General features: G+C 42.2%; 1 protein-coding gene across 1 annotated transcript in view; it reads right to left on the minus strand.

Moving 5' to 3' along the window:
* Positions 1 to 506: 506 nt before the first annotated feature.
* SHTN1 (shootin 1) overlaps positions 507 to 12,159 on the minus strand; it is a gene marked incomplete at its 3' end in the record, with an annotated part of 53,194 nt that continues 41,541 nt past the window's right edge. The window contains exons 13-17 of the mRNA XM_084210064.1: positions 11,858 to 11,967; positions 11,168 to 11,221; positions 8,328 to 8,448; positions 7,304 to 7,487; positions 507 to 717 (exon numbers count right to left, since the gene is read on the minus strand). Of these exons, the coding sequence (XP_084066190.1) occupies positions 507 to 717; positions 7,304 to 7,487; positions 8,328 to 8,448; positions 11,168 to 11,221; positions 11,858 to 11,967 (680 nt within the window). The remainder of the gene's footprint in view (positions 718 to 7,303; positions 7,488 to 8,327; positions 8,449 to 11,167; positions 11,222 to 11,857; positions 11,968 to 12,159) is intronic.

Here is a 12,159-nt window from a genome sequence, read left to right on the forward strand (position 1 = left end):
ACAGTCTGAGACAGAAGGGTTGTGCTTGTGCTTTTCATTTCCTGCCTGTGTGGGGACAGCAGGCAGGGGACCAACTTTTTATTAATAATTAGTAACACCCCCCTACTGAAGCTGATGAGGGTGTAATCACTCACAGGGTCTAACCCAAACCTGTCCAGCTCAAGAGGGATGCAAGGGGCTTCTGGCAAGCTTTGGAACAGAACTTCAACAAGGCATCTTCTCAATAAAAGAAAAGTTAAAAAGCCTCTTCAAATCCATTTTTAAAGGTAACTGACACAATCTAAGAAATTAATAACCATACCTGCAAAATTAAAATGGGAAAGGGATTTTGAGTGACACACAGTTATTTAACACTTCAGTGCATGTAACAAAAACTGCATACAAAAGACCATTTCAAGCTGTATTATTTCTGTCTGGAGTACAGACCCTGGCCCCTAGTAACACACCTAAGCAATTCACAAGTCCAGATAACGATTCCCAAAAGGTACAGCCTTGCAGAGTAACAATTAACAGCTAGAACTATCTGTTTCTTTCATTTTCCCAACGTTAGTTTCTTTATGCAGTGGCTTGCTTTTTTCCTCTTTCACTTTGTTCTGGTTCAGGGCATTTCCAGACATTTGATCCCCACTGGTGGACACAGGATCTAAAACTACCACAGATTCTGTCTCTTTTTCACTGCTAGAAGCTTTTCTTGTCAATTCTGTGTGACTAGTTGATCTAGAAGAAAAAGAATAAATATATAAATACAAATGTCAGTTCACATATGCAGAAAAGCATAAAAACACAGAAAAGCATTTCTGTTAGTAGCACATACAACCAAGACAGGTCTGCTAAGCTAATAAATAGATTTATGGATTTAACAGCTGTTATGTACAGATAGCAGTGCACAAAATGCAAACAGTCACATTGCCCCTCCTGGATCATTTGTTAAGCCAGGCATGGAAGATGACAAATGAACTCACAAGGCACTGAAAAATGGTTTCTCCACACCTCTATCCCACAGCCACCTGCCTGGGGGCTGCACTGCATGACTCTGAGGCACAGCATAACCAGGTGTTCCCTTGGCTGCTGCTGGTCTCACTGGAAATTCACCTACTGGTTTGCTGAACTGTCAAGGGCATTTGACCCACGCTCTGTGCTGCAGAAATGGGGTTACACCACCATTGTTTGCAGTGCAGGGATTCATGGGGATAAAAAGCCTCTGAGCAGGGAGGAAGGAAAGGTCAGAGACACCTGGGTTATTTGTCAAAGCTGGCATCAGCCTATAAACAATAAAAGCACTTGTGTGTATTCAGAAGCTTTGTGCTGATGTTGAAAACATGCAGGCAAATCCTTAGATTAGCTGGAATGCACCAGCAGAGAACATGGCAAACACTGGGAATGCTCAACCTGAACAAATGGCAGACCGGGGTGTTCCACTGCCACCTTAACCCTGCTGGCTGGGCAGACAGAGAGCCTGAGAACACAGGCTGTGCCTTCTGCATTCCAGAGCCCGAGCCCCTGAGCCTTCCAGAACCACATCCCCCAGAGCCTGAGCCCCCTGAGCCCCCAGCCCAGTGCCCGTGGGCTCGGAGCTGGGCAGGCTCAGGGGTGGCAGCCACACTGCACTGGCCCACCCTTAGGCTCAGCCTTACAGGCCACTAGGGATGCACCATCCACACCCACAGAGCCCAGACTGGGCAGGTGCTGAAATCCCCCAAGCTGGAAGGTCCTACATGCACTGTAGGCTTGTCCTTTTTACCCCCCACTTTTCCTTTTTTTCTTCTAAATTTTCATGTTTATTTTTAAGGAACAGTCTTCCATTCTGGTAAGGTAACACCCTTGAGAAGAAAAGGTAGAATCAACTGGAGGCCAGAGAAAGAAATTCAGCTAGGATCCATCTGCCATGAACTGCCCTTTATTGTGACAGTCTTTGTCCTAAAGAAAATGACAAAGAAGAAAGAGGTCACCCCATTCAACAATTAGAACACTGGGTGGGGATTGCACCAGCTCCCACCTGATGGGGAGAGAGTAAATGAACAGGTTAAAGCCAAAAAATAATCACAGAAAGAACAGTTGCTGCACTTTCCATTTCATTAAGAATTTACTCAGCTTGCTGCTGCAGCCCTGGATAGAACAAATGAAATTCCATGTTCAAGCTTTAATTACAAGAATTGTCTCTAACATTAGAATTTTGGTATAAGTTAATTAATGCAGAAATTGGCACTAATAGATACAGTTTCAGACTCATTTGATTATCATCAGAAGCTAGTGATTTCAAAAGGAAAATAATGCTTATTTTATGCAAAAGTTGTCAATCATTCCAGAAAAATACAAGGCGGGGTATTTTGAATGCTACAGCAAATTAAACTTTTTAAAGCAGTGTAACCAGAAGAGGGTTATTTTAAAAAGTGCTACTTTTGAAAAGCTGATTGCCCAACACTATAAAAATGGTCAAAGCCATAAATGCCAAGTTCATTTTTATTTCACTTTGGAGGTAACTATCTTTCAAATCCCAACAGCTGGACTATTTAATACAATCTGGTGAATCAAAGTATAATTCTTCACTGGGCTCACAGTGGGGAGTCCGCATTAGTGTATGGCAGCATTCCAACAACTGATGCACAGCCAAACGCTCTGAAGTCTGTTTCATTTATAACAAAAATGGATAAAATGGCAATCATATTTACCACCTTCAAAGGACAGAAAAATGAAAGATGTCTATATAAAGTAGTTTAATGGAGAAAACCGGTGATTAAATCACTGTTTGCAGCATAAAAATAAGAATTACTATCCGACTTTGTTGTACCAGTATTGCCTTCTTCAAATCCTTCACACTGGTGCAGCACCAGTCTGACAATGCTGCTGTTACAGCTGAGGCACTGTTAAAAATTATTAACCCTGTTTATCAGTTATTCACAGCTTACTTTCAACAGTTTGCCAAGAGCAGAATGTTTCAGTGGGAAGAATGAACATAATTTTGGTGCTCCTTTTCAAAAAACAGCATCTACTCGTACAAATAAAGCTGGGAAAAGCAATGAGCAAAGACCGAGTTTGCCACAGTTCTGAAAAACTCAATTTTGTCCAGCCAAGGTATTTGCATTAAGTTCTAAGCAAAGCTCTTCCCTCAATGAGATGGTTAATGCTGCTATCAATATTCCTGTTATTTGTCCAACTATATATTTAAACCAGAAACTGAGACCCTAGTTCTATTGTAATCATTCACACACAGCTGCTCACAAGTCTGCATATATTTTTTTATGACTAAACATATCAAATCTGCACTGTGAAATATGGATTTAGGTAATAAATGCATTTGAGATTAATTCTCTGGGATATGCAACATTCCATGCTTTGTTATGTAAGAATATCAGAAGCAATCTGTTCTGTTTATATAGTTACAGAACCTACAGAAGGTGTAAATACTAAAGGGTTACTAAAGCCTGTGACGTAGCACTGCTGTGACCTTTGCATAAAATTTACAGTAGGAGTACAAAAGGACAAACAAAGGATCAGATTGTCAACTGAGACTTGGATTTTCTTTGTTTCCTCTGGTAATATTAGAACCTTGGCATTATTTAACCTGGGTCAGTGTTCTATTCATGAAATCATTGTAAAATCGTTGCAATGTGTATCCATTAGAAAACAGAATTTTATGTCAGTATTCATTGAGAATAAAAGCAAAAAACTGCACATGTCTATTATTTCAGAATTCTTAACAAGGGAGGAGAATAAACCAGAGAAGAGCACAGGCTAATACTGAGCAACAGTAAAAAAAACACCAATTCCAAGTTTTGAAAGTCTGAGATGAACAAAGAATTCCATCACAGCACTACCAGTATTTGTCCAGCAGTGATTACAGGGAATATAAACAGTGACACTGGTGAATTCACCCTCTGTTCTCTACTGAAGTACCAGTGCTACCTGCAACACCAGACATCTGTGAAGGAAGTGCAAGAAACCTTCTCCATTTCAGCATGCCCCTGCTAAACCCAGCTGAGTAAAAAGGTGGTCAGCACAGCAGCCAGCAGGACAGAACTGCAGACAATCTTTAGCATGGAGATTGTTCTCACTTTCAGGTGCTTCTTTTGAAAAAGCTCAAAAAGATCAGAAAATTTACTTAAATGAAGAATCTCAGGGAGCTTCTCCCTGCACTGAGAGGGCACACAAAGAGTACAAGCTAAGAAAAATGCCTCAGTAGCTTTTAAAGCAGTTAAAACTGAGGAGACTTCCAACTTCCAGAACATCCCATTGTTTTCTTCATCTGTTGTTTAAGCTAAATTGCCCACGTTCAAGCTGCACTGGGAAACCTTTGCAGTTCATTCCAGCTGAGGCTGAGCTGCTCCCTGCAGAGCTGGTAGATGATTTGGGGTACTAAGATTACAGCTGGGAGAGGGAGGACAAATCCTTTAATTGTATAAAATCATCAGATTAAGACTGACCCTCTCTGTAGTGCACTCTGTCAGCAAAGAACTCTGCACCCCAGAAACACAATGTTTACCAAGTGCTGAAAAAAAACCCACCAAAAAACCCAAAACCCAGGGACAGAGCCAGACACACTTTTCCCTTCTGTGCCCACACACTGCAGGGGGTCATGGGAACTGGCTTTGCTGCCAAGGAAAACAAATTGTCACCTCTTCTATGCAGTTGTCCCAAAATTACACTCATGCTGGGTTAAACACTGGGGAAGAGATCTGCAGAGGAAGTTACCTGCACGCTGAGGTGAGGCCTCAGTTTCTCTACAGGACACAATTACTGATGTCTCCCCCCTAAGCAGCACCTCAGAAAAATGTCACACATTCCAAACCATCTCCTTGATGGCTTCAGACACACAAGAACTTCTTGAATTGAAATAACACCTCACCTAGGGGTTTTAAACTCTAAACTTGTTTTCTATAGCAAGCTGTACATTAAAATGTAGGTGAAGAAAAAAGAATAAACCCTGCCCTGCAAGAGACACCTGGCAATGATGAGACATGCAGTGCTCCCCTGTGATGGGAAAGGTTTGCTCAGCTGCTGCAAACAGATTATGAAGTCACACCTTGGTTAGATTTCAAGGAACTGCAAATGATGGGAGCTGCATCCTTTAACATCAGGTGGGAATAATAAGAAGAGGATTTCTCATGCAGGGCACTGTTTGTTCAGTGCTCCTTAGGGAACGGAGTGGTGCAACAGGAGCACAGTGTGGAGGGAAGCAGCCCCAGCTGCAGGGCACAAGACTCAGGGTGATTCACTGTGTGGCCCCCCAGAACACCCAAAACCATGGATGGATCACATGCCCTGGTTTAGCTTCACTCATGCCATGAATCCAGGGATCCAGGATGCACTAAGGGCACTCCAGATTACAAATCAAAGCATAGCAAACCCACACAATAGTGAGATTTGCTTCAGAAGTGCTCTGCTGATCCAAACTAAGCTGCTTGCAGGGAAGCCCAGAAAACTGCCTAATTACAGAGCTGAGTTGTCAGACCTGCTGGCCACATGAACTCCCCTCTGCTGCCTGCTTCCAAGGAGGCCTGCTTCCAACAGCTTTCACACCTCAGAGTCTGGAGGCTGCTTCTACCAACCTCTGCTGCAAACAGCACCCAGGAGAGAAAAGCAAAGCAGTGGCCCTGTAACAGGGTGTGGGGCCTGCAGGTTATCCCTGCTCCTCCTGCCAGCCTGGCCACACAGGAGAAGGAGAGCCCCAGCACCTCCCCTCTCACTGGAAATCCATCCCCAAGGATGAGTGTTCTCAATTAAGCAGGTTTACACCAGTGACTCAGTGCAAGCAAGCCCTGCAGCATGAAGGACTCTGGCCCACCACATTTGTTTTAATGCTTTACACAGATAAATTAAAGTGAAATGTGTCTTTCGGGATGTCACTAAATAGGCAAGCTGAGAAATAAATTGAGCTTCACATATGCTTTTATAACACATAACAACTGTGACTGTCAGCACAAGATCCCTTCCACAGCCAATTCACCACGCATTCTGAGAGACCTTGGGGCCTGCAATTATTTCATTTCCTTTCTTGTAAATGCAATTTCCACTTAGTTTGGTGGAATAAAGGTACACAAAAGGTGGCAGGAGTTGTCTTGTGTTTTCTGGTTCGTTCAAAATCACAGAAACCCACAAACTACAAAGACAATTTTCAGGAACAACCTCACCTTTCTGTCAAGGGTAGCTGCTCAAGAAAATGCAATGGCATTATTCATGCCTAAACCACTGAAAATATCTTCATCTTTCTGATTAAATTAAAATGAAGATCATTTTTCTTCTAAGGATACTTAAATGAAATAAAAGGGGGAAATACATATGATTGAAAATAGCATTCTGCTTTTAATTCTCTGTGGGAATTAAATACAACTGTAGAGCACAAAAGGAAATTGGACTCTATCCACTCAAAAATAAATGATGAAAGCACCTGCATAAGAGTGAAATATCAGTTCATAAAAACAGATGCAAACTGAATATTCAGCTCATTTGCCATGACTTCCTCCTCTGAACAAAGCAATAGAGACTTGCTAGAATGGGTACTGGTGGTATTTTCTAACTGACAGAGCAGGAAATCAGAAGTTTAATTAGCCATAACTACAATATTTTGCCAATCTGATTTGTCTCATCTCTTTCCTTTTCTTGAAATGACTGACAAGCAACCTGGCAAGGCAGCAGAAGCAAGTGCACAGCCTAATTCCAAAAGGAGCCTGGTACTGTTGGACAACAAACCAATCCTCCAGAAAACCTGACATAAATATTGCTGAAGTAGGTTCAAACTGCTGGTTTCAGGTCTTCAGTTTGCTGTGATGAAAGATTCTGCTGCCCATCTGTGCAAATGCAGCACCTTTTTTTTTTTTTTAATTGAGATTTCAAGGTAATTCAAAATTTTACCAACAAAATTTTAAGAGTAAATGTCAGAACTTATTTTGGTTCAACAGAAACTGCCCTGCACACCAGCATATAGACCAAGATGACTCACATGATTGTATTTTTTAAAGTATTTGCCAGAACTACTTTTAATCAAGAGTTAACAATATAACTATCATCCCTCTTCAGGATATGGAAAAAACCCTCAACCTTGTTATTCTTCAAAATCTCTTGAGGGCTTTTTTTTTTGACAGAGAAAATGAACATTTTTTTGAAGAATGTTCACAGATTTTAGAGGAAAAGAACTTCATTAAAGATAATTTAATTTCTCCTTTCACATGATACTGCAAATTATTTGGGGAGTCAGTGGTAAACAGCTGCAGACTGTACATTTATCTTGTTAACCAAAACTGATAATAAATCACTTTCCAAACACATCTTGTACTACAACATATCTAGAAATCCATATTCTACTTACTGTAGAGTGGGCTTGGAGCCCGTAGCACCCTTAGGCTGGTTGGGGACAGGACCTGAGTTGGGTACTTTGGAAGTGAAATCTGTCTCCACATCTTTCTTGTTCAGTGCTGCCTGTGGGGCACTGGCTCCTGAACCCAGCACAGGCAGAGACTTTGATTCTGATGTGGCCAAGATTCCAGTGGGACCTAAAATCCAAAGAAAGTTTAATGCTTCTGTTACCCATATTGGTCTAGAAACAGTACAAGAGCAGAGCAGAACTCAAGCTAACTGCAGAAATCAAAATGGAATTTTCATGAACAGCATCCAGTGCAAGAGAATATCAAAAGACTGCATTTACAGCTCCTGCTCTCCCTTCCTTGTAGCACAGGCGCACTTGCTGTGTTGATCCTCCTGCCTTCTGGGGGATAAGTCCTGCTGCCCACACAGCCCCACCCAGGCACAGCTTTGGTGCTCTCTCAGCCTGACTGCAGAAAAGTCTGCTCTTAAAACTAATGAGGAGCCAGTGAGCTGGCTGCAAAGTCCAAAATAAAACTCTAGAGTGACATTCAAACCAGCCACACCTGCACCAGCTATGGAATGGACTTAACACTTGCACAAATTGTGTTTGTAGCCAAGCAGAACATCAACAATTTCTTGGAGAAGATGACAGTAAAACACAGCGTAAAAACTGGAGACCCCTGGTCTGCAGAGGAGGTTAATTCAAATCACCACTCCTAAATCTCATTTCTCTGGCTAGCATTACTTTCAAGAGTATTTTCACAGTAGATTCAAGCAAATAACATCTGAGCTCCAGGATGGAAAGAGGAATCTGAGTGTATGTGTCTGTGTGTGCAGAAAATCCTGTCAGAAGCAGCTCTTGGAGAAAATGGGATGAAAAGTAACAGGTGAGACAGGGAAGGGAGTCAGTGTAGAAGAAGGTGAAGTTCTCCAGAGTGGCTGCAATGGCAGTGGTCTGGAAGAGAATGTACAGCTCCAGGAGTCACTGGATGCAGGGAGAGGAAGGACTCCTGAAGTGCAGCACTTACTGCCGCTGTCCTGGTCAGTGGTCACTTTCCGGCGCCGCAGGACTCGCTCCAGCTCTGTTTCACCACTGTCTGTCTCAAGGGACTTCAGGCTTCGGGAACTGGTGGATTTATTCAGTGTTTCCTACAGCAAGAGAAAGGCATGAGAAACTCCCTGAGGACAGACTATGCCAAGCAGCTCACGTGCAAACTTCAGAATCTTTCCCACTGCAGTTCCAGAGCAGCGTGCCAAGCTCTGCCATTACAACAGGAGCAGCTGGGATGCACTCCCCAGCCCACCCTAACCTGGATTCATGATGCAGGGACAAACCACACTCACTACACATTAGGGGGGTGATATCAGCCTTAAGAGAGATGACCTGGCCCTGCCACTGATGAATAAATTCTGATGTTTGTGGGAAACTGCCAACTCCCTCCATCTTAACATGTGAAGGATCTTAAGAAACTGCTAGAGAGTTATCATGCACATAATTAACCTCTGTTAACAAAGAGCCAAAGATCCATCTTTTACTGCTGCAGTGGGTTTGATATTTCAGCATTGTCCTGTGTTGCTGCATCCTGCTGTATACATGTATCTGCACAAGTCAGTATTTATCAGCTACAACTGCAGCAGATTATATCCTATAATGTAGCTGATCTGCCATAAACCTCACCCTATATCTATATACTTCAAGGTTTCTCTTTCACACAGAGTTAGATCTCAAGCTGAAACAGTTTTTTATACATACAGAACATAAATAAATGCTATTACTGCCTTATGCCAAGGCTAGTGTGCGGTATCAGTGAAGCTGCAAGTCCAGGAGCACTTTTCTTAAAGTGAGAGGAAAAGAGGCTTTAAGCAAAGCCTGAAACCTCACAACTTTGCCTACAGGAATTTAAACTCACATTGAGTGCATACTGCATGCACTTCCCAACTCACAGCAATCAGCTGTTGGGTCAGAACCTACTTGATTGTAAAATTTGCCCAAAATGTTTATAATGCAACTGGAAATTTGGTAGCCATATACTATTTCATTCTCCCTTTGAGTCTTTCCATAAATCTTATTTATTCAGCCTTCCAGAATATGTCAGACTCATACAGCATTTTTCCAGATCATAAATAACACTGTATTGATATCTTTTGTTGATAAGCACATAACCTTTGACCAGAAATAGCCAGGGAAATAGCACTGCAAGTTGCAAAAGCTGCCCTATTTTCAGGAGCCCTTCAAAGAAGCTCTTAATTCTTCACTCCTGACTAGAAGTTAAAAAATTTTCTTTCAAAACTATTTCAAAATTTGAAATTTAACTGAGCAGGTTATTCATTAGTAGTATGCTCCAGATATGTACAAATGTACATGTACAAAAGCAACTTAAAAAAGGGAGTCACTCAAGACTCTGGAATATGCACAACATAAATGTGTTTTGTTTGTAACAATTACATGGAGGTCTACACAAAATGCATAATTAGCATAGTAACAACAAATGTTTACTCCATCACATTCCACCCCCATGTTTGTTGTCTGACTGTGCATAATCACTGCTCTCAAGAATAGACTGGAGCTGCATTCTACACAGTTTGTCTTGCACTGCAAATGCCCTGAAAGGCTCAAAAGCAAGGAGCCTGACACAGAAATGCAGGGCCTGCAGGTTTCCCCCTGCTCCCCCTGAGTGCACAATCAAGCCTCCCCTGATGTCAGTGACACAGTGCTGGAGAAATGAAACAGCTGTTAGAGAAAGGACCCTGGGCAGGACAGCCCTGTCCAACCCTCACTGGTGCAAACAGCACACCACATCCCACTACCCCTGTAATTATAGAATTCTGCTTAAAGCACAGTCTCACTGTTGCATTTGATTCCTTTCCTATTTACTGCTGCATTTAATGAAGTGTCCCTCTAATTAGGGCTCAGCATTAGGGTCTGGTGACTCTCTAGACCATTTCTTCCCTTCCTCCCCTGCTTTCACATGACTGGAGAACAGCAACTTTAACCCATCACTGGTGATTTTAAATCACAGCACAAGCTGTGGCTACTCTCTGCTGTACTGCCTTGCATCCCCCAAAACACCACAGAACTGGTTTTTGTATGGGCTGTTTAACCACAGGCTGATGAGAATTATTAGCTTCACCTTCTAGAGTGGAAGTGAAGCATTTTGCTTCAATACTGGCAGAATTCCACCTGATGTGCCAAAGTGGCACTTCAAAAGTTTCAGGGCTACAGAAGTCAGGGAGCAAGAACTACAGCTCCTCCTGACACAATTTTAGCTCTTGTGCAAATGAAGCAACAAGCAGTGACTTGAGTAAAGGACACAACAGGAGTACACTGCTCTCAGCTGGACCAAACATGCCTAATGTTTTTATTTTGTGGTAAGGGGTTATGTGGACAGCTATCCAGAATCCCTTTTTTCCACATATAAATGCAGACAGACCAGAGCTATTGCTTTATGTAAACCTCACCTATGCTAACAAGAATCTGGCGCCACAGGAAAGAGACCAGTTGATGAGGACAACTCTACATCTACTCTTTGTGCAGTCCAGGGGTTTTACTTTGGACTGTGCACAGTTACACAGCTGCCTCTCCATCCCTAAGCATCCCCACTGTGAGTATTTGGAAATTTTCCAAAGAATCTATGGCAGACACAGACCACAAAATCCCCTCTAGTGGCAGGAGCACACAAACCCAGATGAGAGTGCAAAAACAAATTTTCCTAGCTTAAGTCCTTAAGTCAAACCAAAGTCAAGGGTGGAATTGGGGGATTTGCTTCTGTGGCTTCAACCCAAAATGCAGAAGTTTCACAGTTTGCACAGAAGGCCCTGTCAGGTCAATGAGAAGAAAATGAAATTTAATATAAAAGTTTCCTCTTACCAGAATCCCTTTTAGTTCTTTCATTGCACTTTCAGAGGGCTTTGGTGTTTCTGGCTGTAAGCAAACACAACAGACAAATGTTAAATGTCACATGAAGTGGCCCAGGACAGACTGTGTACCTGCACAGACCTCACTCAGGGGCTGCTGCCCAGGCCTGTGGCTGTGTGGTTCTATGAATTAATTCCTCTGTCCCCTCCTCTCCTGGGCACAGCGCTAACACTCCATCTATTTCCTTACTCAGATAAAGAGAAAAGCCTCAGCTCTCAGCACTGTGAACCACAGACTACAAATCAAGATTATGTTTTTATGAAGGAGGTAAGCAATGTTCTACAGCAGCCACATTCAGGTATTACTTGTGTTGCATAAAATAAAAAAATAAAGTGTTAATGCAGTCTACTTGCTGATCATCCCCTTTAACCACTTCAGGTATTCTCTCTATGCTTTTTGTTTCTTAGCAGCTGTTTGTTTACAAGTTTCTTTTCAGTGTCAAAGAAACTGGCCTTTACTTACTGCTGCCTTCTTTTTTGTTTTGGTTTGTTTTTTTTGTATATGCTGCTCTAATTAATTTGATCCAAAATCAGGCAAAGTACATAAGGGGAGGAAAATGTATTATTCTGAATACATAAAGTTTATTTTCAGTGTAAATTACTGTACTTAACTAAAATTATTGGTCTGCTACTTATTCCAAACCTTTGTCTTAGGCCTGCTTGACTGGTTGACCGGTCTCAGGTGAACTCCCTTCTTAATCCTGTCCATCATTTCTTCCACAGCTTGCCTCTTCAGATCTGTAACTTCTTCACCTGCTAAAAAAAGTCAAAGAACAGATCACATTTCAGACAGGAACTGCAGAGAAATGGTACAAAGTAAAAACCATGTTCTCATGCTGGATACAGGGATCTCTGCTATCAGCTCAGCTGTCCCCAGCTCCTCGAGGAGCTCAAGGACAAAATGCCAACCTGCACTGAGCATCCTGACTTTGCAAATGCCCAACT

The sequence above is a fragment of the Fringilla coelebs genome (assembly GCF_963513975.1).
Source record: "Fringilla coelebs genome assembly, chromosome: 8".
NCBI lineage: Eukaryota > Metazoa > Chordata > Aves > Passeriformes > Fringillidae > Fringilla > Fringilla coelebs.